We start from the raw sequence: 24,692 nt of genomic DNA on the forward strand, positions 1-24,692 counted from the left end.
CCCCCAATCAGATCGCTAGGCTGCACCGCGACCCCCGTGACCCCGGAATCACAACAGTGACCCTCCCCCTGCGAGCCCTTCTCAACAGTCCCGACCCCGAAACACTGCGATTTAAAAAAAATGCACACGTATAAATATCGATCTGCGGAGGCCGAGAGTGACCACCCGCTCGTCTCTCTGCTCTGGCCGGGATTTGAATCCTCTCTTCCTCCTGACAGAGAAATTTGGCAGCGCCAAAAACTTGTGAGGGCGTGCGGGATGGGGCTGATCGACGGGCACGCCGGCCAATGGATATCGAGGGAGCAATGTCCCCGCCCCCTTGATGGGCGGGGCCAAAGCAGCAAGTTCGGTTGAGGGGGGAGGCGCCGCCACTGCTGCTGCCGGGGAAGGGGCGGCTCGAGCGAGCAGCGTTGAAATAACAGCTGAATAAGGAGGCACTGGGTTCCCTGTCAACACCACTCCCGGGATATCAACAGCGCCAGCGGAGCGAGGGGGTGGAGAAAGATAACAAAAGGGGAAAAAAACATGCCGAAAGAGAAGAAATCCACAGGTGGGTTTGTGTGTATTACGGAAGCCTGTGTGTGTCTCTCCCTCCATCTGTCAGAGGGAGGGTGGAAAACCTCCTGCCATCTTCATCTTTTCCTCACTCCTGTCTTTCCTAACGGAATGAGGGTCTCAAGCCTGGCAGGCTGGGGCAAGGTTTCTGGTCGCCACAGGAACAGACTAGGCCCTGAAGCCCAGTCTGTCAAAAAGGAGCTGACACACACACACACACTTTCGATATCTACACCTTACGCACCCCCCTCCCCGTCTGCCCTGGTGAACAGCTGTCAACAGATTTCTTTGTCTTGCACACGGAGGTGGGGAAGAGATTTTTTTCCCCTTTCTCCATTAATGTATTATCCAAATATAGTCGGCACAATTTTTAAAAAATTTAAAGTGTCAGGTAGTGAATTCACCCGAATTACTGTGTACAGACATGTCTGTGCCTGGAAGGAAGGGATGTCTGTCTACATCACCACATGGAATTAGGACGTCGTCGGCTCAGATTATAGGAAAACAGGGCTGTAACTGGAAATTGTACCTGCTGTGTAGACATTTTATTAGGGGCCTCTACTGCAGTCAGTTTGAAGGGACAATGTTGACAATATAATGAAAGTGGTATTCAAGTGAGGTTCAATGCAGGTATGGATTATATGATGCATGAGTACTAATTAATTTGGACTTCCTTTGGGGCACACATGAGCTGTTGAGTTCGTCTTGAACCCCAGCAGTATTCTGAGGTTGCATTTCAGTCAGCTTGTCCTCTTTTTGAGGTATTGATGTTGTGCATTTTAAAGGTGTTTTGATTCTTTGTGGATAGTAGGACATAAATTGCATGTGAATTAGATTTCCCTTGAGGTACAGAAAATTGCTTGACAGTTGATGTCGTGTTGCAGGTTCTTTCCCAGAGCAGTATACTAACTTTTATGTCCAGACCAGTTTGCATTTCATGCAGCAAAGAGGAGGCTGGGAATAATTAAACAAATAAAACGCACTACAAGGCAACAACACAGAAGATTGTTAAAACCTTGTTTTTGTTCTATTTTGAGATGTTTGTAACTCTGGTTGCAAGCTTAATTAAGGCTGATTATGGATTTTTATGTGTTTGTGTTCCAAATCTGTTTGTCAACATTTATGAAATAAAATAAGGACATCATAGACTCAGCTAAGAAGAAAAGTGGGTTACTGAGATCTTAATCTGTTCTGTTGACATACAACACTTCCATATCTGTCAACAAGGATGTTTACCTTTGAAGCTGGGCAACAGAAGTAAACTATTCAGATGTGAAGCATACAAGTTATTGATAGATTTTCTTTAGCTGTTAGAAATATGATCGTAGTAAACAATTTTGCTTAATAATGAAATGAAACCGAAACTAGCTGCATTTATGGAGAGGGAGACAGTTAATGGTTTGAATCCAGTATGACCTTTCTTTGGAATTGAGAGGTAGAAATGTGATGGGATTTATGCTGCTGAAAGAGGTGAGGTTCAGGTTGAATAAAAAGGAAAGTCAGGGATGGAAGAGATTAAATGACTAAATGTACTGGAACAAAAGGTACGGTGCTTGATGGTTATAATAAAGTAATTAGACTTCTGGTGGTTTCTATATTGGAGAGACCGAATGAAATGAAATGTCTAGGTGGCCACTTTGTGGAACACCTCCGCTTAGTCTGCAAGCATGAGTGCAACTTTCCGATTGCTTCCAATTTTAATTCACCACCTTAGTCTAATGCTCACAGCTCTGTCCTTGGCCTGTTGCAGTGTTCCAGGGAAGCCCAACACAAGTGTGAGGAACAGCACCTTTGTCTTCTGATACATTTACCGCCTTCTAGACTCAACATTATGTTCAACTTCAGACTGTGAACTCTGCCTTCTGTTTTGATTCTGTTTTTGACAAATATTCACATTTTTGTACTGTTAATGCTTTTGCTTTAACACAAAGCTGACCTTTATTCTGCTATTAATACTTACTCTGGACCATTGCTTTGTTTCTTTATTACCTTTGCCTTTCTGGATTTGGATTTGTTTATTGTCACGTGTACCGAAATACAGTGAGAAGTATTTTTCTGCAAGCAGCCCAAATAGATCATTAAGTGAAAATAAAATGAAAAGAAAATACATAATAGGGCACCACAAGGTACACAATGTAAATACATCGACCCGGCATCGGGTGAAGCATTCTTTACCCCTTATTCCTGACGGCTTTGTCATTTCATCTCTTCCTCCGTCTAACCTATCCCTGATCTCTTTTGCTTCACCTGACCCACCCTTAACAACATTAAACCCATCACATTTCTACAACTCATCAGGTCTGAATAAGTCATATTGGACTCAACATTCGCTCTGTTTCTCGCTCCACAGATGCTGACACTTTGTTTTTATGTCAGGTTTCACGCATCTGCCAAATTTGCTTTTGCTCACTGATGAGTAGTGAGTGAAAGTTGTTAGAATTGTAGGCAATACTAGCAGGTATACTATTGTGATGTCTTTAATTTATAAATTGTATATTTCCTGCTGGCATGCTGCAGGTATTTTAAGTTTACAATCTTAAAATTAATGAATGGCTTGTCTTGTAAAGTGACTTATTTAATAAGATTTATTGATAGTTTATTACCTAAGTGTTATAAAATTCTGTTCCTTGCCATGATCATAATTGATTTTGGTACTGAGTGTACCACTGAGTTCGGTTTCCTCCTGTGTTTGATCTTGGCCTTGCCAACACTTGCTTTAGGCAGGCCTCACTGCCCACTGAACAGTGTTGACCTAGAAACTGGGCACCGAACAACCCGTAAGGGAGAAGGTACAACCTCGATGTTACACTATGTTTCTGTACTCTCCTTTTACCTGAGATTAATCTACATTGATAGGATAAAAGCCACTTCTGTTTGGTGCCTGTGCAACTCCTGCATGAAATGAATTCAGCTGATAATCTAATTCTGATTAATATGAGGCCACAGTCTATTTGCACCAATTCGGGCTTCTCATTCAGAGGCTATATAAATGTTTACTGCAGGGAAATTGAATTTTGCACTTGTGCTCTTCCAATGATGCACTTAAAACTTGGTGCGTTGTAGACTATTACTGCTCCTTACATGTGAAATATATGATTTGTTACTGCTTGATGTTGAAAAGAGGAAATGCGTTTCATTTCTCCATGTGCATTTTATACCTTGATCAGCACAAATAATGAAACTTTATTAAGAAAGTGGTGGGCGAGCGTAAATCAGTTGCAGAGATTTTTCCAGCCAAGAGAAAGACAACACCCAATCATCGTATTTTGCAGCATTTCTATTGTGAAGGAATCTGATAGTGGAACCATGAATGCTTAATTTTGCCAGTTTTCTTTGATAGTATTCCACCCCCCCACAACCACCACCACCACTAAATAGTTCATAGTTCTGATGGTGCTCATTCCCTTTAGGTTTGTATGTGCTTTAATGATGAGTGTTGGCTATACAGTATATGTTACCACACTGGACATCATGGCTCGGCTTATCTGTTTTGACTTAATTGCTCATTCGGAGAGCTGGTGCAGATTCGATGGGCCAAATGGCCACCACCTCCTGTGCTGTAACAATTCTATGATTTTGTGATATATCCTTAACCTAGGGTAATGAGTTTCCATTGTGGCATAGTTACTTGGTCTGCTGTAAATCTATTCCCTCATGTCTGGACAGAGTAGATATGGAGAAACTGTGTGTCTATTGGCAAAAACATCATGAACCACGGGACATGTATTTTAAGGTGGTTGGCAAAAGAAGCAACAGTGACGGAAAGAGAAATTATTTTACACAAGCGATTATAGTCTGAAATGCACTGCCTGAGAGTGGTGGAAGCAGATTCAATCAAGACTTTCAAAAGAGAATTGAATAATTATCTGAAGAGAGATTTTCAGGGCCACAGGGGAGTGAGACTAGCTTACTTGCTCTTGCAGGGAGTTGACACAGGCATGATGGGCCAAATGGCCTCCTGTGCTATAAGCATTGTATGATTCCATGATTCTTGGTCTGCTCAACTTGATTCCATGATTCTTGGTCTGCTCAACGAGCTGAACTGAGCAATTGGGTAACTCTCAATATAAATTGTAAAATGTTTAAACATTATAACTATGTTAGAAGTCACACTATTGTTTGTGAATTTCAAGTCACTTTTTCAAAATTTGGTTTGTTCTCAATCATCATAAAAATGTGAGGTGTTGTTGAAGGTGTAACATGCAGCACTTGCACAGCCATAACCTGTTCACCACTGCTCAATTAGGATTCCACCAGGGGTCTCTTAGCAATAGATCTTTAGACTGTTTTGGCTCAAACATGGACAAAATAGCTGAATGCCAGAGACTAGGTGAGAGTGAGTGCCCTTGACATCAAGATAGCATTTGACGGAGTGTGTCTTCAAGGAGCCCTAGAAAAATGGAAGTCAATGGGAATTATGGGAGGAAAACTCCACTGGTAGCAGTTATACCTCGCATAAAGGAAGATAGTTGTGTTTGGAGGTCAATCATCTCAACCCCAGCGCATTGCTGCAGGAGTTCCTCAGGGTGGTGCCTTCGGCACAACTAAATTCAGTTGCTTCATCCATTACCTTTCTTTCATCGTAAGGTCATAGTGGGGATGTTCGCCAATGTTCAGTAACATTCCTGATTTGTTAAAGACTGTAACAGTCCATGCCCACGTGCAGCAAAACCTGGACAACATTCAGGTTTGGATTGATTCCGTTGTGAGTAACATTTGGATGACCACCTTCTCCATTGAGAGTCTAACCATCTCCTCTTGATATACAACAACATTACCATTACTGAATTCTAGCCACCAACATCCTGATTTTCACACTTAATCAGGAACTTAATTGGACCAAAGATGTAAAAATTGTGGCTACATGAACAGGTCAGAGGTTGGAAATTCTCTGAGGAATAACTGGCTTCCTGACTCCCCAAAGCCAGTTCACTATCTACAAGGCTGAAGTCAGGAGTGTGATGGAATACTCACAAATTGCCTGAGTGAATGGGACTCCAACAACAGTCAAGAAGCTCAACACCATCCAGGACAAAGCAGCCTGCTTGATTGACACCCCATCCACCACCTTCAAATATCACTCCCTCCACATCCAGTGCAGTATCAGCAGTGTATACCATCTACAGGATGCATTGCAGCAATTTGCCCAAGTCTTGTTAAACTGCACCTTCCAAACCTGTGACCTCTACCAAGTGAAAGGACAAAGGCAGCAGGCACATGGGAGCATCATCACCTGTAGGTTTCCCTCCAAATTACACAGCGTCCTAACTTGGAACAAGTTGTTCCTTCACTGTTGCTGATTTCAATTCCTGGAATTCTCTCCCTAACAATACCCACAACAGAGGAATTGTGGTTGTTGAAGAAGGCATTTCACCACCACCTTATAATGTTGGACAACAAATGCTGAAATTGCCAGCCAAGCTCATGTCAGAAGAATAACATTTTTTTAAATGTTGTAATTTCCAGAAGTACCACCACATTTTTCAAGGAAGCAATATTAATTTCTCTGAGCTGTATTATTGTTGTTTGGAGGGATAGAGAGGGTTTTTATTTTTTATAGAAGCAAGCAGCTTTTCTTTCTCCTCATACCCCACCCTGAACCCATTTTCAATGTGCCATTTGTGTTGCTGTGTATTTTCTACAGGAATGACACTAAGCGATTTTCTTTTCATTTCATTTGCTTCTCTGGAGCTCTGACCCCATGTCCTGCTTGCACAACATTCTCATTGATCTATATTGTCTTCATATTTCTCAACAAATTGGATTTAGAAGCCTTATCATCTAACCTCCCTGACCTTTCTATTCTCCAGCCTTATGCTCCCTTCTGCACCCTTATGTCCTCTGGCACCAGTAGCAGCAGAGATTTTAGCTGCCTGACCACGATCCCTTGAACCCACCCCCATCTAAAATGGCCCCATATTTGCATGGCTTTCCCCTCTCCCAAAAATCTTCTTAATACCCAACTCATTGGCCAACCAACACTTGTGTTTCCAACCATGGCTCATTGTCTGTTCATTCCTTAACCTATTCTATTTCTCTTTTTTTCTAACCTCTGAATGACATTTTCTACGTTAAAGTTGATTTACAAATAGAAATTATTTTGTAGACTGGAATTGGAATATATTCAATATATATGAGAAACCTCTTTGAAAAGCCACAAATTTGATATATAAAACATTTTATTTCCAGTGTCTTAAGCCACCAGTTTGGTCACTCAAATATTTCTATTATTGATACAGCATGATTATAAACCTGTGATGTTCGTTGGCAAAAAAACACTTGGAAGCAGCAATCACATTTCTTGTGACACAGTGAGAGTGATGACATCTTAGTTCATATTATTTATGGGATAGATCTGAATTGATCAAGAGATAGTAAAAGATTTGTGTTAGATTATCTAATGGTACAACATGCGGTTCGAAATGAGACGTGACTGAGAATAGAGGTTTGAAGGTATTTGCTGACTTTCAGGGTCCATTCAGTAGAACTGCCACTAGATTTCAAAAATAGTTGCCATAACACCTTTAGTGTTTGAAATGGCCACGTAGGCATTTGTGACTGGGTTTACAAATTTAAACAGGTTAAGTATTGGTCATTAATCAGGTTGTAAACATTTGCAATTAGACTCTTTTTCATAGCGCCATTTTTATTGGCTAAGTTTTCACAACACAGATTTGTAGCAAATGGTACAAAAGGAGTCAAGTCCCCAGAGTCCCAGGTGACCACAGGCTGCTCCTCCCTTTGAGGGGGTGAGCTAACTGGTGGTGATTTAACCTGAGGATCACCACACCTCTGGCAAGGGGCAAGGTTGACAAGGCGGGGCTTTCCCCTTGAACCCACGCTGTTGCCGTCGCTCTGCATCACAAACCAGCTGTCCAGCCAACTGAGCTAAACTGTTGATCTTGGAGGGAGAGACGAGATCTTATTCTGCGGCGGGTTGGTAAAGGACTTGAGCTGCCTGAGGTTGAGGCTGATTCTTCGGTATGGCTTGGAGATTCTCTTCTGAGAGTGGAGATGGCAATGCCATCTGCATACTGAAGTTCCATAATCTTATAATAATAATAATCTTTATTTGTGTGACAAGTAGGCTTATATTAACACTGCAATGAAGTTACTGTGAAAATCCCCTAGTCGCCACACTAGGGCATCTGTTCGGGTACACTGAGGGAGAAATCAGAATGTCCAAATTACCTAACAGCACATTTTTGGGGACTTGTGGGAGGAAACCGGGGCACCTGGAGGAAACCCATGCAGACACGGGGAGAATGAAACACAGGCAGTGACCCAAGCAGGGAATCGAACCTGGGACCCTGGTGCTGTGAAGCAACACTGCTAACCACTGTGCTACCGTTCCACCATGAGTATTGGTTTGTTCTTGGATTTCAATCGGTTGAGGTTGAAAAATTTTCCGTCCATCCTATAGATTTATCCACTCCACTGAGATGCTTTCTCTTGACAAGATGAAGGATGGTGGCGATGAGGGTGGGGGAAATGACACATCCCTGCTTGACTCCAGTCTTGGCGTCAAAGGTTTCTGTCTTATTTCCATTTTGTGAGAACTGTCGTTGACGTCTTGTCATGGAGTTGTCGGAGGATGTTGATAAATTTCTCTGGACAGCTGGCCTTTGGCAGTGTCTTAGCACTTCCCAACTGACCTAGTACTTCCCGACTGACTGCGCCACAAGCCTTGGTCAGATCAATGAAGACCATGTAGTGTGGTTAATGTTGCTCCTGGCATTTCTCTTGAAGTTGCCGAGCAGTGAAAATCATGTCCGCTGTTCCATGGTTTGGTCAGAAGCCACACTGGCTTTCCAGAAAGGTTGCTCCAGAAACTCGGAGAAGCCCTTTCCTTGGATTGCCACTTTGCTGTGATGGAGAGGCTTGAAAATTCTGTTCATCCCAAGAGCAATACCAATAAGCTCCTGGTAGGGTCACTCATGTTGGTAAGGTCAGAGGGTAGGAACGAGACAAAGAGCAATCCAAAAGTTCTCAACAGTGGATCAGGTGGAAGATACCCATATGGTGTCAACCGCTGCAATGGCGGATGAAGGCTGGAGCAGTTGGGAAATCGCCAGTCATTGAGATTCCCTTGCCACTTGACCTGGACCTAGGTTCTGTCAAGGACCGTGTCTGATGATGACCAAAGAGTCCTGCACCAGGCGTCTACCCAGGGGAAACCAGCACACCCCGCACACAGATGAGCCCTTCGGTGAGAGGTGACTGGGACAGGACCGTGAGAGCTGGACATCCCTAGCTTCGGACCGGCGCATAAGCGATGGAGTTTGGTTCAGTCGTCTCATTATTAGAATGGGAACGAGAGCGTTTTAGAAGCTTTCTTCACGACTGAGCAGTTCTCTTTGGGATCCACTCTGCTTACCCCGCATGGAGAAAGGCCTAAAAATAGTCTGTTCCATCGCCAATCTGGCTGGAAAAACTGCATCCAACTGACTCACTCACCTGTGGTCAGAAAATCGAAGTTAAACTGAATTTTGGAATGTACGAACCCTCATCGATGATGGGCAAAACAATTGACCGTAAGGGAGACTGCCCTTGTTGCCCATGAACACAGGCACTTCAACATTGACATTGTTGCCATGCATGAGAAGGTCACATGAGGGAAGATGGCAGTTGTACATCTCTCTCTGGAGAGGAAAACCCGAGGATCATCCCAGAACACATGGAATTTGTTTTGCTGTCAAGAACAAACTTGTCACCTGACTCGAATCTCCCTGTCTGCATCAACAAGTGCCTCATGACCCTCCATCTACAACTTGCCAAGAACTGGCAGGCAACGGCAGTGAGTGCCTATGCCCCAACCCCTGATAGCAATGATGAGTCCAAAGAAGGCTTCAACTCCGCCCTGGACTCCATGCACGAGGAAGATAAGACCATCCTGTTTAGGGACTTCAATGCCAGGGTTAGAAAGGAACCATTGGAAAGGAAGGAGTTGGGAATTGCAACTCCAGCGGGATTCTCCTGCTCACCAAATGCACGGAACACCAGCTTGTCACCACTCACACACTGTTCCACCAAAAAGACAAGTTAAAGACTTTCTGGAGATATCCACGCTCAAAGCACTGGCACATGATCGACGACTCATCGTCCGATCCTGAGACCAAAAGAATGTCCTCATCATCAAAACGATGGCCAGTGCAAATAACTACTGGACACACCACTGGTTCATCCCTCCTCCTATATCCATCAAACTTCACCAGAAGCAGCCGAAGATGAAGAAACAGCTCAGATAAAAGATCAATGTTGAGCGGCTTCAAGAGTCAAGCATGTAAGCGAACGCCCAACAGTGTCTTCTCCATAATCTCTAACGTGTCCATTCTAATGGAGTGGAGTAAAACTGGAAAGAGCTATCGCATAACCAGCAAGGCAAAGAGGAGAGCTCATCATTCAGCCAAGGCAGAGGTACAAATAAGAATTAGGCAATCATGAACCAATAATATTGAATTTTGTATTATCAATCAAACACACGCACAAACCAAAAGTTTTGAAAAGAAAGCTGTTTTGCTAAATATGTCACAAATGCAGAGAAAAAAGAATCAGCAAATTAAAGCTTTTTTGCATCTCTTATCCAAAAGAGACAAGTCTCAGCAGCATGTTGTAGCTGGTGTATACATGTACGAATGGGAAGCAAGTGTTCAATCCCCACCAATTCAACCGGGTGCAATTTTGAAGGATATTATTATGCAGGAGTCGCGGCTTGCTGCCCCTTAATATATTTTCTTAATTCAGCACAATCTCTTGTTTAAAGGAAAATAATATTACGGGCGAGAGTACTCAAATGAATTGCAATTTCAAGATTTGCTTCCAAGGAACATGTTCAATTGAAAATGTAGAGTTGATTTTGAGGGAACAATAAAAGAGCGCCGAGTTTGATGGCAAATTTACAAATCCAGATCATTTGCAAACATTTGTTTTAAAACTTTGCTATTCTAATTTTGCAAACTTGCAGGTATGGATATTTTTAAATTGAGCAAAACCTTGATAGTTAAAAAGCAATGTGTTGGGGGGAGCTGTTTTGGAGAACTGCTGGTCAATATGATTGGCTGACAGCTCTCTAACCTGCGGTGCAGTAGCCAGACGAGGCACTGCAGCACTTTGCCTGAAATAAAGTCCCAGGGCCATTCCCAAGGTGTTGATCACGACCCCGAGCGTGCGCGCTTGTGGGGCGAGGAGGAGGGGAAGGCGGTGGAGGTGGAGGCAAAGCTCCCAGGTCCCTGAGAGGAGGGTGCCTCAAATCTGAATGGTCTTTTAGAATGGAATTGTTTGATGCTGACACTGAGTGCCAAGAGTGGACTTGTATTCTATTCTGCAACATTAATATTCTTCCCACCTCTGCAAAGTACAATGTGTTACACAATCTCCTGGTGTAAAATAAGTTGTGAAAACTTTTTTGTGTAAGGGCATTCTCAAGGACTACGTGTTCCAACTTCTTTGAAGGCTGAAGCTACATTCTCAAGGACTTCATGTTCGAACTTCTTAGGCTGAAGCTAATCGGAAGGAAAACATTTTTATCATTGATGACGGATTTTATTAAATCATGGCAACTGAATCAATGTGTTACTAATTGAGGCTGTCCATGATTGAGTAAGCAGAAATCTGATGAACTGCTGATGTCCAATTTCAAAATAGGTAGTACAATAGTTGCACATTGAACTTGAACACTGGCCTAGAAAAGGATTGATGATACCAGTGCAGGAGTTCCCTCTTGAATCATTAGAAACAAGAGTGAATTGTGTACTGGATTTTATACCACACTGAGGGTTTCAATGTTTAATATAGAATTTGTTATTGCATTTATTTAACATGATCTTCCAGCCCAAATGCTTATTTCCATACACTCTCTCAATATACTGAATATATCATTCCAAGCACTATAAATATTCAGTGTGTAGGAATCTAGCTACTTAATGAACGTCAGATGATGTACTGCAGGATAGCTATATTTATATTTGTTCAGAGTATTGAAGTGTGCAGGAGGAGCTCAATTTAATGTTTTCAGATTAACTTATTGATATCAGTTTGAAGATGTGTGGGGTCTGCACTTTCTCCCTGTGTCTGCATGGGTTTCCTCCGGGTGCTCCGGTTTCCTCCCACAGTCCAAAGATGTGCAGGTTAGGTGGATTGATTGGCTATGCTAAATTGCCCTTGGTGTCCAAAAAGGTTAGGTTGGGTTACGGGGATAGGGTGGAGGCGTGGACTTAAAGTGGGTGCTCTTTCCAAGGGCCGGTGCAGACATACTGTAAATTCTATGATTCTATGATCATTTGAGTACTACAGCACCAGAAGGCCATTCAGCCCAGACGAAAGAGTCTGTACTGGATCATTTGTAAAGCAAGCTACCTAACTCCGCAAAAGATAAAAAGGGATTATTCTCCTGCATTTTGTGGTCAGACAGAGGCTACTTTAACAGATATGGTTTCTGGATAATTGGCTCAAAGAAAGCCATATGAAAAGGATTTACTGCTTTCTGTGGCTGAAAATGCAATACCATTATGAAAACAAAATAATTAGTGAATTTGTGCTACTTTCACGGGTTTACAGATGTGCCTTTTCTAGGTTCAGTTACCTATTTTTAAATTACCAATAATCAATAACACATCTTTGAAGGTGTGTATCATGCTGTTGTGAACACTGGCTGTGACCGTTTAATAAAATGAATCAGTGTAATGTAGGATTGTTCTTGAGCTAAACTGCATCATAAATGAAACTCGAGACATGATTGGTAAATACTGTCCCTGTTCTTCCTATTGGATTTTAGTTTTTTTTTCTACAAGTAATCTGTTAAACATTTTGTTTTCTTCCTCCGTTTTTTACTCCGCTCCATATTGCAATTACTGGTTACAAAATTCTTCTTACTAAATTTCTCTTTAACAGTGAGAATTGATGAGTGATTTAATTTGATTTTTTCCCCCATTAATTTATTACCTGACCCTGTGACTTGAATACACAGTTCTGTGGCATGAGAATGTGTTTTTTCTTTTCTGGGTCAACATGCTTTGATGTAAGGTTTCTGCTTACAGTACTGACCTAGCTTGAGTGATCACAAACTTGTGATATTGGTTTTGCGAACTTAGATCAAGCCAGTCGGCTTACGCAGTAGATTACATAAGAGTTTAGTGTACTTCTGTGTCCCAAGCTGCAAGGCAGAAAATCGTTGTGCATATTAAAAGTGAAGGGCCATTAATTTCATTGTTTCATCATCTTTCCAACAGCGCAGAGCAGGATATGCACAAAACAAATGTAGTCATGACAAATTTGCAGATGGAGAGCCTGCCAAATATTTTTAGTAATGAAAGGGAATATGCAAGAAACACTTTTGAAATTAAAGGGGGGAATATAAATTTCAAGTTCGTGGGAGTGATGTATGAGTGCACACTCTTGTCTTTTGGCAAATTATCCTATTTTACTGTTGCTTTGCATGGAGTTTCTCTACGATATAATTATCAGAAGAAAAACTTTAGATCTGAGAATTGGAAAATGTATAAGTTTATTTATTTTGAAAAAACTGTCATTTTCTGGAACATTCATTTTGAGATCTTTATGTTGACACAAGAGGAATAACCACTTAAATCAGCCTAAACCATGATTGTGTGATTGCAGCCACCTGCAGTTTGACCGTGCCTTTCTGAAGCCCTTTGCCAAAGAAACAAGAGAATGTGCAGACCAGAATCCTTGTCATTTCTTGTCACTCTAATTGAGAATTTATAGTGATATGTACTTTGTTAACTTTCAGAAACCGATTGATCATTATGCAGAGTTTACAGCACAAAAACAGACAATTCAGCCCAACTGATCTATACTGGCATTTGTGCTACAGATTAATCTCCTCCAACCCCATTTTATCTAATGCTGTCAGGGGTTAACATTTTATTACTTTCTCCTCAACTTGCTTATCTTGCTTCCCTTTAAATGCATCCACCTAAACTTACTGTTTAAAATGTTTGTTTTGTTTTAATAATTGACTGTTTCCTTTCCTCTGCTATTTGATGTCTTTTTGATTTATTTAATTTTTGCATTTCTTTTCCTTTTTTTTTCTCCACATTCTCTCCTTTCTCTGTTTTGTATCTGTTCTTCTCTTCCACTTTGATAGGTCAGATCGCTCAGTCAAGTTTGAGTGATAGACTGAAGGTCAGAAAGTCTTGCTTTGGTCTGAATTCCAGCAGGGTTAATTTTGACTAATAAACATAGGTTCTTTGATTTTTTTTATATTGGGGAGAAATCTGGATGCTGCAGAGAGTTCTGCCTACCGTTTTCCTTCTGTTACTTGGTGGATTTGATCTATCATCTTATATATTTGGATCAGATCACCATGTCCTGGTCATCTTTCACACGTATATAAGGCACATGGAGCACGGATGCCACGACGATCTCCACACAGTGTGGTCAATACATGGGATTACCTTTTTGGTCAGGCCAAAAGCCTGAAAACATTTAATGTCACATGTTACCATGAATACTGGATCAGTTTGGACATTGAAAGGTTGCTATGCTTCTGTCATTGGTATAGCTTCTCTATGTTTGCATCACAATGTACATCCACATTTTCAAGTGTCTTTGTCTGTTGTTGGACTAAGGGAGCTGGAATTATTAATGGTATGAGAGCCACTTTATGAGCCTCATTTTCCCAAAATCTAAGCTAGAAAAGTCAGAGTTAGACGTTTTAGTTGCTGTGAAATGAAGAGTCTAAAGTTCTTGTTCCTTTTCACCAAACACCATTTATTTCACTTCCACAGCCTCTGCAGAAAACTCTTAACAACACACCACCTCCTAGAGGCCACCTGAAGCCCCTTTACATATCAGTGTCAATTAATGGATACTTAACATAAATGAGAAAACTAATTGCAATGTCTCTCAACCCATTACTTACAGTCTCCCCTTCCTTGGAGAAAAAAAAATTAGGTGAAAACAAAATTTCAAGAAACTCAAAAACACACACCATGTTCCCCCCCCCCCCCCCTTTTTTTTGTTTGGACGAGAAAGAAAAAAAAACCAGTCACAGAAACAAGCGCCCTTCATTAACAATATCCAAAAGTTTCTGTGAACTCGCCCCTCTTTTCGTAAAACAGTCTGACAGTTGATGGCTCCTGTCGACCCATTTAATTTTTGTTATTTCCCCTCTGTCCAACATCTGCTTCAAACTTGCGATGTCTATCCGTAACCTCTTTTCTGTGACACTTTTTTTGTAGAGTGCACATTTTCCCACACGGATTTATTGTCAATGTGACAGTCAATAGGTATATTACCCAAATCCCAAAATTTCTGTCAATATCATACTTCTATAAAAAGCCATATCCACCACCTCTACAAGGCTTAATGTCTCAGCAGCCAACATGCTTTTTACCACTCTCCTTATTTCCTTTGTTTCCCACACAAGTGGGCAACATTTACCATTGTTCCCCAAAAGGAAAATTATAAAACTTCCTGCGCTTGAAACCCCATCACATAAATTTGCGTAGGACGCATCACTATAAACTATGAATTTCAAGTGCTTAAGGTCACCTAAAACTGGGAACTTCAAAACACACTCCTGCATTTTTAGTTTGGCCAACGCTTTATTTGCTCTTATTATGTCTTCCTCTTTGGGATCATTCATTTTTGTACTCGACTCTAAGACATCAAAACTCCCGTCCGGTCTAGTCTATCTACCTAACCAGTTCAGTTGCCCAATTAAACTTCGCAGTTGCTCTTTTTCTATCTTTGAAACCATTGCGTCTTTTTGTGAAACTCGGCCACGACTAATTGCTATTGGGCTGATGCTTTCCAAATAAGATTGCTGATGTAAAGTTGCCCCTAACTTAGTCTGTCCAATTTCCAGTCCAATATATTTAAATGCACCGGAAGCCTGACTTCCAACCCTGAATTCTTTCCTCAAACCAGAGATTACAATAGCTTCAAAATCACTAGTCCCACCCCACAAAAAATCATCGACATGCATCATAAAAATGCCAGAATGATTTCCTTTTATAGTGCCAGTAAAACATTGCAGGATCTGCTTTCAACTGGCAACAGCCTAACTTTAACAAAACTGACCTTACCGAAAAATACCAGACTCTAGACGCATCATTTAATCCATATATACATTTGTTCAACTTCCAGAGTACCCCTTCTGTGTTAGCTGCTTCTTTAGGAGGACGGAGAAAAATGTCTCTCTGGAGTGGATGCCCCTGCAAAAAGCCAGCTTTTATATCTATAGATTTGCATTCCCATGCCTTTGTGGCTAATAGAGCCAAGAAGATCTTTAAAATAACCTTTTCCTGCTGCAGGTGAATCGACCCTTAAATCCTGATCTAAGTTTTCTTCAAATCCCCTTGCCACCAGCCTGGCCTTTGCCTTATAAGTTCCATCCGGAAGAACCTTTTCTGTGCAAATCCATCTGTGGGATAGAGCTCTTTGTCCCCTATCCGGTACTTCCGTGTATACCCCAAATTCACTCCAACTATGCAATTCTTGCTGTTTAGCTTCTTTAATAACTTTTTCATCTAATTTATTTGAAGCCACCAAAATCTCACATGCATGTGGACTTCTACTCCTATTACTCCTACTAATAGGAGTAGAAGCCCACATGCACGTGAGATTTTGGTGGCTTCAAATAAATTAGATGAAAAAGTTATTAAAGAAGCTAAACAGCAAGAATTGCATAGTTCGTAGTCATACTCATGTTCCGAGATCTTGACAAACTACGCCCCCTCTCCCGCCTGGTATCTCGTTCTGTACTGCTACTGCTTGATCGTTCCCTTCTGCTGTGGGATGTCCTTTCAATAGTTCTCGACCTTTTCCTGCGGACCTGTTCACTATCCGATGTACGATCTGAACTGGCACTGCGTTTCTGGGCCCTCCATTTTTGAACTTCGTTTTCCCAATCCATTGTCTTGACTCCTTCCCCTGAATGCTGTACATTCAACCAATGTTTATACTTTCCAGTGGCCTTCCCTGCTCTACTAATAACAGTTGCATCCTTCCATTGATTAGACCCTTCAGGCAAGTATGTCACTTTTGTACCAACTTTTGGCAGTTGCCCTTTCGGAAAAATGGCCTGTTTTAATTCACCAGAAGTGTTGTGTGCCTCCACAGAAACCCTATCTATATCAGTTAATTGGTCCTCATAGTTCTGTAACACATGCGTACCAGATGACTCTGGTTCCCCCTCATGTCTGTCTGCTCTGTCTAAATTTGAAAATTTATTATCTGTACCCATTATCCTTGATGAATGGACCTTAACAGTTTGATTACCATGTTGCAAAATAATTGTTTTGCCATCTATGCCTATGATCTTCCCTGGGCCTTTCCATTCATTAGAATTGTCTCTCTTATAGTATACCATGTCTCCTTGTTGAAAAACGGCATCTGATGCCCGTACTTTATGTCTTAAAGCTCTGCGAATTCTTTCAGAGACTTCTGCTTCCAAAAAAGCTTTTCTACTGCTATATAATGCATTTAAATGTTCAGCAAAACCAGAGCTAATTGTAGTCCCCTCCCAAGCTGGAGGCTGGTAATCCAAAATGGAGGTAATTTTAGGATTTCTACCAAACACTAATTGATAAGGACTATAGCCCCAACCATCTGCAATGAATTCTTTGTACGTACTGCCCATGCTAAAGCTGAATTTGGCCTGCAATTTGGTTGATCTGCCAAAATTTTCCGAAGCAGGTCATCGATGACAGCATGATTTCTTTCAGACACCATGACTAAATGGGCTTTCTGCAGCCGTATTCATAACTCTGATATTCTTATTACATATCCCTAAACTCATCATTAGCAAATTCTCCCCCATTGTCCGTAAGGAATTTTGCTGGTGGACCCATTCCTGTCCTTATCCATTTTTCCACAATTTGATCCAGAATTACTCTTTTTTTCTTTACTTCGTACAATCGTTGATTGACTAAATCTGGTTGCTAAATCTACAAAATGCAAAATAAATATATTATTTGCTTTATCGCAGATCTTAAGGTCCATGGCCACAATGTTGTTAAAATCCCTGGCCAAAGGTAGGGTTACTATCGGTCGTGCTGGTGTCCTTCCGTACTTCCTACAAACTTCACAGCGGTCACTAACCTGTTCTATCAGTTTAGTATAGTCGTCATCCCTTACCCCTGCATCCTTTAATTAATTTTTCAGCCTCCGAGGAGACGGATGTGCAAATTGCCGATGCAGTTTTAATACCTCAAGCTTTTTATCAGCTAAAGTCCCATTTTCAACTGCCATTAACACATCCTTAACCACTGTACTTGAAAAATTATTTGTCAGTAATGGAATACAATAGTGTCCCGACTGTGTAAATTGTAAGTCCTCAGTCTTTCCAAAAACTGGATACTTATCCTGTTCCATATCCAGTTTCATGAGTGCTTTCTTCATCGACGGTCTGCTCAGAAGCAAAGGTATCTCACTTGATACAACATCCGTGCTAATGAAATGATTCACTCTGGCAATATTGCAAGGGATCACCACTCTTTTCAGCGACTTCAAAGTATTATCATCCCCAAACCTGAAACTTTAGGAACTTTCAAATTCCTTAACCTTGTTACAATTTTCAGCATTCAAAGAGTCCAGGTAACATTTTAACCAGTCAATTCCACACACAGTAGATGTGCAGCCACTGTCCAATACAGCACAGTTGAAGGATTCTGCAACCAACACCCTCATTACCGGCGTAAAACTGCTTGTCAATAGGACAATGCCTTCTTTCTGGTCACTATCTTTTTCCCCTGCTGACTCTTCCGTGTCATGTGTCGCTTCAAACACTATCATAACGAGTTGGACAGTTGAAAGCATAATGGTATTGAGAGTCACATCGAAAACAGCGATTTATCATGCCCCGTTCATTTCTGGGTTCATCTTCCTAGGTTCTAACTGGGTTTCTGTCTTCATAATTTCCTTGTCTCGGTGTCCATCTATAGTCTTGAGCCCTGTTCCTAGCCATACGATTTTGCCATCATGTTACATCTTCCATATTCTGCCTTATTGCAGACTGACCTATTTGGGTCATCAGAGCCATCGGAATCGAATGTTTCCCCAGAAACATTTGTAAAGCTTTTGTCATCTGCTCGAATAAGGTATCCTTACCAGTAAACTGAACTCCTGTCAAAACCAGGAGCCTATCCATGTTGCTCACTCCAGCACAGTCAAGTAATTTAAAGGCCAACACAGACTGTGGAAATTCCAGATTGTGTTTCTGCAGCCTTTTATATAGTCTGCCAAATTTCATTATATAGTCTTCCATGGAGATATCCTCCATTTTCCGGAACTTATCAAAATCCGACCATGCTTCATACGCACTTAACAAGTCATCTTTCTTATAAATCTTATCCATATAATGTAATACAGGCTCCAGACCTTCTTCTGAGTCTAACTCTTCCAATTCCAGCTCAGAAAGCACTTTGTTTCGGATTTTACTGCCATATGGTAGAGAAAGAGCCAATGCCATACCTTGTTTTCTCTTTCCCAAAGCAGTTACTTTAGTCCACATAACTACTGCACTTCTCCATTGGTCGTACGATTCCCTTTCAGAAAATAAGGGAGGATGGTCCTATTCAGCCACCTTTATCCTGGGTTCAGCCATGTATCTTTTTTTTTCCCCTTCTCACTCACTTCTTGGTTTGATCAGGAAAAGTTGTATCTTTCAAATCTTCACATTTGCACAGCAACCATCCTCTGCTACCATTGTTAGACATTTTAGTTGCTGTGAAATGAAGAGTCTAAAATTCTTGTTCCTTTTCACCAAACACCATTTATTTCACTTCCACAGCCTCTGCAGAAAACTCTTAACAACACACCACCTCCCAGAGGCCACCTGAAGCCCCATTACATATCAGTGTCAATTAATGGATACTTAACATAAATGAGACAACTCGTTGCAATGTCTCTTAACCCATTACTTTACAGTTACTAGGAAAACAATTTTTGTTAGACAGTTGGATAACATATAATAGAGGACCCTATTAAGCACCTTTTCCTAGATGATTGGAGGTGAATGGTACAGTTGAGATCACCCACCTTAAATGAGAAATATGTGGGTAAAACCTAGGGTGCTTTAGAATAAGTTTGCCCACACAATTGTATTGCAATTAAAAACTGCTCTGCTCACTGAACAATTGACAGGCCTACTCTCTGGAGTTGGTGAATGATGATCAAGGTTAAGTAGATATTGGCAAACTAAGATTTTCTTCAGTTCAACAGTAAAGCAGATTTTTTTTCTCTATAGCGTTCAGGATTAGAAAATGTTCCAAGGCACTTTACAGAGGAAGAAATTAACTGAATGCTGATCTTTCATATGGGAGCTAAAGAGCTGCAAAAAAGAGTTGGGTTTTAAAGGCACATTACCTTTTTTTAAGACAGTGCAATACAATGTGGGTGTTCTTTATTGCAGTCAAGGGAATGTTAATTGCTGAACAGTAAAATATATTGGATGCTGGAAATCTGAATTTAAAAACAGGAAATGCTGGAAGCCCTCAGCAGGTCATACAGCATCTGTGGCTGGAAGAACAGAGTTAACCTTTCAGGTCGATGACCTTTCATTGGAACTATTAACAGTTAAGATTAAACAGTTCAGATTAAAATTGATTACTTTATGTAATGTTTTAATTTATGGATTGTTGAAGTAAAGGTTTCAGGCCCTCTGACAAATGCTTCTTTGAAATTAATTGTTCATGTGGATCTTTTGTCAGTATTTTTTGAATAGACTACTGGAACATTTCTATCCAGACAACAAAAGGCCTAACATAGTTTGCAAGGATATTTCTTTTCTAACTTGTCAGCATAGTTTGATGCTTTGCTTCTATTCCAGCTCCCAAATGGAACCTGTGGTTTTTGCAGTACTTTTCTTCAGGCATTGTTGAATGAACACAGTTGGTGGAGGCTTTAAACAGAGGTTGTTTCTGTGAATGTGTCCTTTGAGAAAAGTGCTTTAATTTGATCTACGTAACACCTACCATTAAATATTTGTAAACACTCTCACTGCTGAGCAACTCTAATTGTATTTATACATGCTTGTTTCTGGAAGATGGTTACCTGTGAGTCAGCTCCCAGCATTGACATTGCTTAACTGTGAACCCCGTATCTCAGTTGCAGAAATTCAGATGCACAAAATGCTGGTGGAGATGTGAGGGGCAGGACTTAATTGTGTACATACTGATAGTTGTTGATTTGCTTCGAGTAGATTAGGAGAGCAACTGACTGGAGAATTTTAAAATGAAGCTATTGTAGTTGTTCAACCTACTGCTCAAAAAACAGATCAAATTCAGTGAATACACATCTGCTCGAAACATGGTTATCCATTAATAGCATTGCTTGAGATGCACTTGAACATTTACTGTGTTGAGATTTTTTTTCCACAGACAAGGTTTTAAAAAAATAAGTATTTTTATTCAAGTTTTTAACATTTACAAAACATTACAAAATGAAATAAACCCAGCACCCCCCCCCCCCCCCCGCCCCCCAACAGTTGAAGGTAACTAGCTCCCCGAAATGCAGAATAAACAAACCCCATCACTTGTGGAATCCCTCATTAGCTCTTCTTTGGAAATGCAGAAATTTAATTAGATCCCCCAGCCACGTCGAGGCACAAGGTGGAGAAGCTGACCTCTATCCCAACTGAACCCGCCTACTACAGATCAGCAAGACGAAGGCTAAAACCTCTGCTCCTGCCTGCAACACCGGCAGGTCTGGCACCCTAAATGTGGCCACCAGGGGACCAGACTCCAAATCCGGCGACATGGTGTTCAAGAACGACAACCAAAATTTCTCCAATTCCAGGCCGGACCAGAACATATGTACATGATTAACACGGCCCTTCCTGTGCTCACAAATATTCTCAACCCCCTCAAACAGGCAGCTCATCCTCGACTTCGTCAGATGCACCATGTGTACCATCTTAAGCTGTATCAACCCCAGCCTCGTACACGAGGTTAAGGCATTCACCCTCCGCAGCACCTCGCACTACAATCCCTCCAGGGCCATCCCCAACTCCTCATCCCACTTGGCTGTGACCCCACCCAGGGACACCTCCTCCTCTTCCAAAATTCTCCCATAAATCGCTGAGACGACCCCACCCTCCAACCCCATTACCGACAACACCACCTCCAACAATGAGGGGGAAGATGCTACCAGGAAAGACCTTTTCCCAAAGTCCCGCACCGGCATGTACTCAAAACCCTCCCCATGCGGGAACCCAAACTTCACCCTCAACTCCCCCAAAGATGCGAACCGCACTTCCAAAACAAGTCCTTCGTCTCCTTCACTCCTCTTTCCTCCCATCCCCGAAACCTCACATCCATCCTCCCCATCTCAAACCCATGGTTCCCTCGGATCGGCATCAAACTCGACCCTGCCCCTAAGCTGAAGTGCTGCCGAAATTGCCTCCATATTTTCAGCGTGGCAACCATCACAGGACTCCCCGAATACCTCCACTCCAACCCCTGCCCCTGGAGAAGGCACCACAAAACACTCTTGCTTTTACCCAAGTTCAGCTTGTAGCCCGAAAATGCCCCAAATCTCACTATCCCGTTCCATTTTTCGAAGCCCCTCAATGTTATCGCCAGCGCAAACAGAAGGTGAGATGTGGGGCATCTCTGCCTCGTTCTCTTGTGCAATGAAAATTACCCTGAATTCTTTTCATTTGTTCGCACACATGTCATCGGATCCTTATACAACAATTTCACACGTGCCACAAATTCTCCAACACCGCAAACAGAAAGATCCATTCCACATTATCAAATGCCTTCTACGCATCCCGTGCCACCACCACCTCCAACTCTTTCTCTCTCTCTCTCTCTCCCCCCCCCCCGGGCCTTCTGCCGGAGAAAGCACCACATTCAACAGCGGCTGCATGTTTGACGACAAGTGCCTGCCCTTTAAAAACCCCGCTTGATCCTCGGAAAGCACACTTTCACTAATGTCTTGGCATCCACATTCAACAGAGATGTGGGCCTGTACGACCCATACTCCACTGGATCCTTGCCCTTTTTAAGCAGCAATGAAATGGATGGCTGACCCATCGTCTCATGCCCCCCTGATCATCGCGTCCTCAAACATTTCCACCAACAGCGGCGGCAACTTATCTTTAAACTATTTATAAAATTCCACCAGAAAACCACCCGGCCCCAATGCCTTGCCATTCTCCATTCTCCCTCTCGCCACCTGTACTTCTTCCTCCACCCCCACTGGCTCCTCCAAACCTGCCCCCTCCTACTTCGGGACACTCCAATCGCCCCAAAAACTCCCTCATATCTGACGCATCCAATTTATACAAATCCCTGTGGAACTCAAAACCTTGTTCACCTGCTCCGCTGCTGCCACCAGCTCTTCTGTTCCATCCCTGACCTGACATGGTTTAGCTTTAAAGTGATTTTTGTCTTGTCTTCTTTTGGGCAATGCTTTCTTAAAAAAAATGTAGTTTATTCCAAACTTGTATAAACGATTATAAAACAATTTGGGGAGCAAACTCCCCAACACACAGTTTACACTTGGTACACATTTTTCCATTTTCCACTCCCCACCTCCCTGTGACGAACAGCTCCTCAAACATGGCCACGAACATCCCCCATCTTGCCTTGAATCCCTCCGCTGAACCCCATAAATCGTATTTGATCTTTTTCAGCCAAGGAAATTCATATAAGTCCCCCAGCCAAGCCGCCACCCCTGGCGGTGTTAATGACCGCCACTACAACAGAATTCCCTTCGCTGGGCAATCCGAGGCAAAGGCCACCACGATGCCCTTCCTCCCTCCATCAGCTCCGGCCTCTCCGATATCCTGACTATCGTCATCAAAGGGTCCAGCTCAACCTTCTCTCCCACTGTCCTTTTTTTAAAAAATTCTCCTCCTTTTTCACATTTTCTCCCACATTTACACCCATCAACAATAAACAATAGTCAGCAAGATATGTCAATCCCCATAATAACAACGATCCCATCCGCCCACCAACCCCCAAACCTCAGCCCACATGTTTACATAAACAAATGACAAAAAGGAATCAGGGATTACCCATAGTCACCCTTAATCTACACAGCCCCCCCCCCAACGAATGTTCGATGTTATCCAGTTCTTAAAAGTGCATAATAAATAGTGCCCATGACTTGTACAACCCCTCCGAGCTTCCCCTCAGTTCGAACTTAACCTTCTCAAGGGTCAAGTATTCCAACAGGCCCCCCCGCCACGCCAGGGCACTGGGTGGAGAGGCTGCTCTCCATCCCAGCAGGATCCGCCTTCGGGCGATCAACGGGGCGAAGGTTATGGCATCTGCCTCCGCTCCCGTTTCCAACCCTGGCTGGTCCGACACCCCGAATATGGCCTCCTGGGGACCCGGGTCCAGTTTCACACGCACCACCTTGGAAATTACCCTAAACACCTCCTTCCAGTACTCCCCTAGCTTTGGACAGGACCAAAACATATGAACGTGATTCCCCCCCCCCCCCCCCCCGCAACGCTCACACACATCCTCTACTCTTTCAAAAAATCGGCTCATCCTCGCCCTTGTGAGGTGCGCTCTATATACCACCTTCAGCTGTATCAGCCCCAACCTCACACATGAGGTGGAGGCATTCACTCTCTGGAGCACCTCACACCAGACCCCCGCCTCTATAACCTCTCCCAACTCTTCCTCCCACTTTGCTTTGATCCCTTCCAGTGGTGCCTTATCCTCTTCCAGAATAGCTCCGTACACCGCTGACACTGCCCCCTTCTCCAGTCCCCTTGTCGTCAACACATCCTCCAGCAATGTGGAAGCCGGTTCCTCTGGGAAGCTCTGTATCTCCTTCCTGGCAAAATCCCGAACCTGCATGTACCTAAACCCTTCTCCCTGCTCCAGCCCATACTTCGCTTCCAGCTCCCTCAATCCTGCAAACCGACCCCGAAGAAACAAATCTTTTAGCGTCTTAATCCCCTTCTCTTCCCATTTCCGAAAACTTCCATCCCACCTCCCTGGCTCAAATCTGTGGTTCCCCCGAATCGGCATTTCCCTTGACCCTAAACCCAACCCGAAGTGTTGGCGAATCTGCCTCCAGATTTTCAATGAAGCTATTATTACCGGACTCCCTGAATATTTCCCCGGAGCTATCTGGAGCGGCGCTGTTGCAAGTGCCTTCAGCCCCGAACCCCTGCACAAACTCTCCTCCATTCTGACCCACTGAGA

The 24,692-nt window shown here is 42.5% G+C and overlaps 1 protein-coding gene across 2 annotated transcripts in view; it reads left to right on the forward strand.

Moving 5' to 3' along the window:
- Window positions 1-344: 344 nt before the first annotated feature.
- macrod2 (mono-ADP ribosylhydrolase 2) overlaps window positions 345-24,692 on the forward strand; it is a 1,493,168-nt gene continuing 1,468,820 nt past the window's right edge. For both annotated transcript variants that reach the window (XM_072506634.1, XM_072506640.1), the window contains exon 1: window positions 345-550. In XM_072506634.1, the coding sequence (XP_072362735.1) occupies window positions 526-550 (25 nt within the window). In that variant the 5' untranslated portion in view covers window positions 345-525. The remainder of the gene's footprint in view (window positions 551-24,692) is intronic.

Source organism: Scyliorhinus torazame, chromosome 1 (genome assembly GCF_047496885.1).
Source record: "Scyliorhinus torazame isolate Kashiwa2021f chromosome 1, sScyTor2.1, whole genome shotgun sequence".
NCBI lineage: Eukaryota > Metazoa > Chordata > Chondrichthyes > Carcharhiniformes > Scyliorhinidae > Scyliorhinus > Scyliorhinus torazame.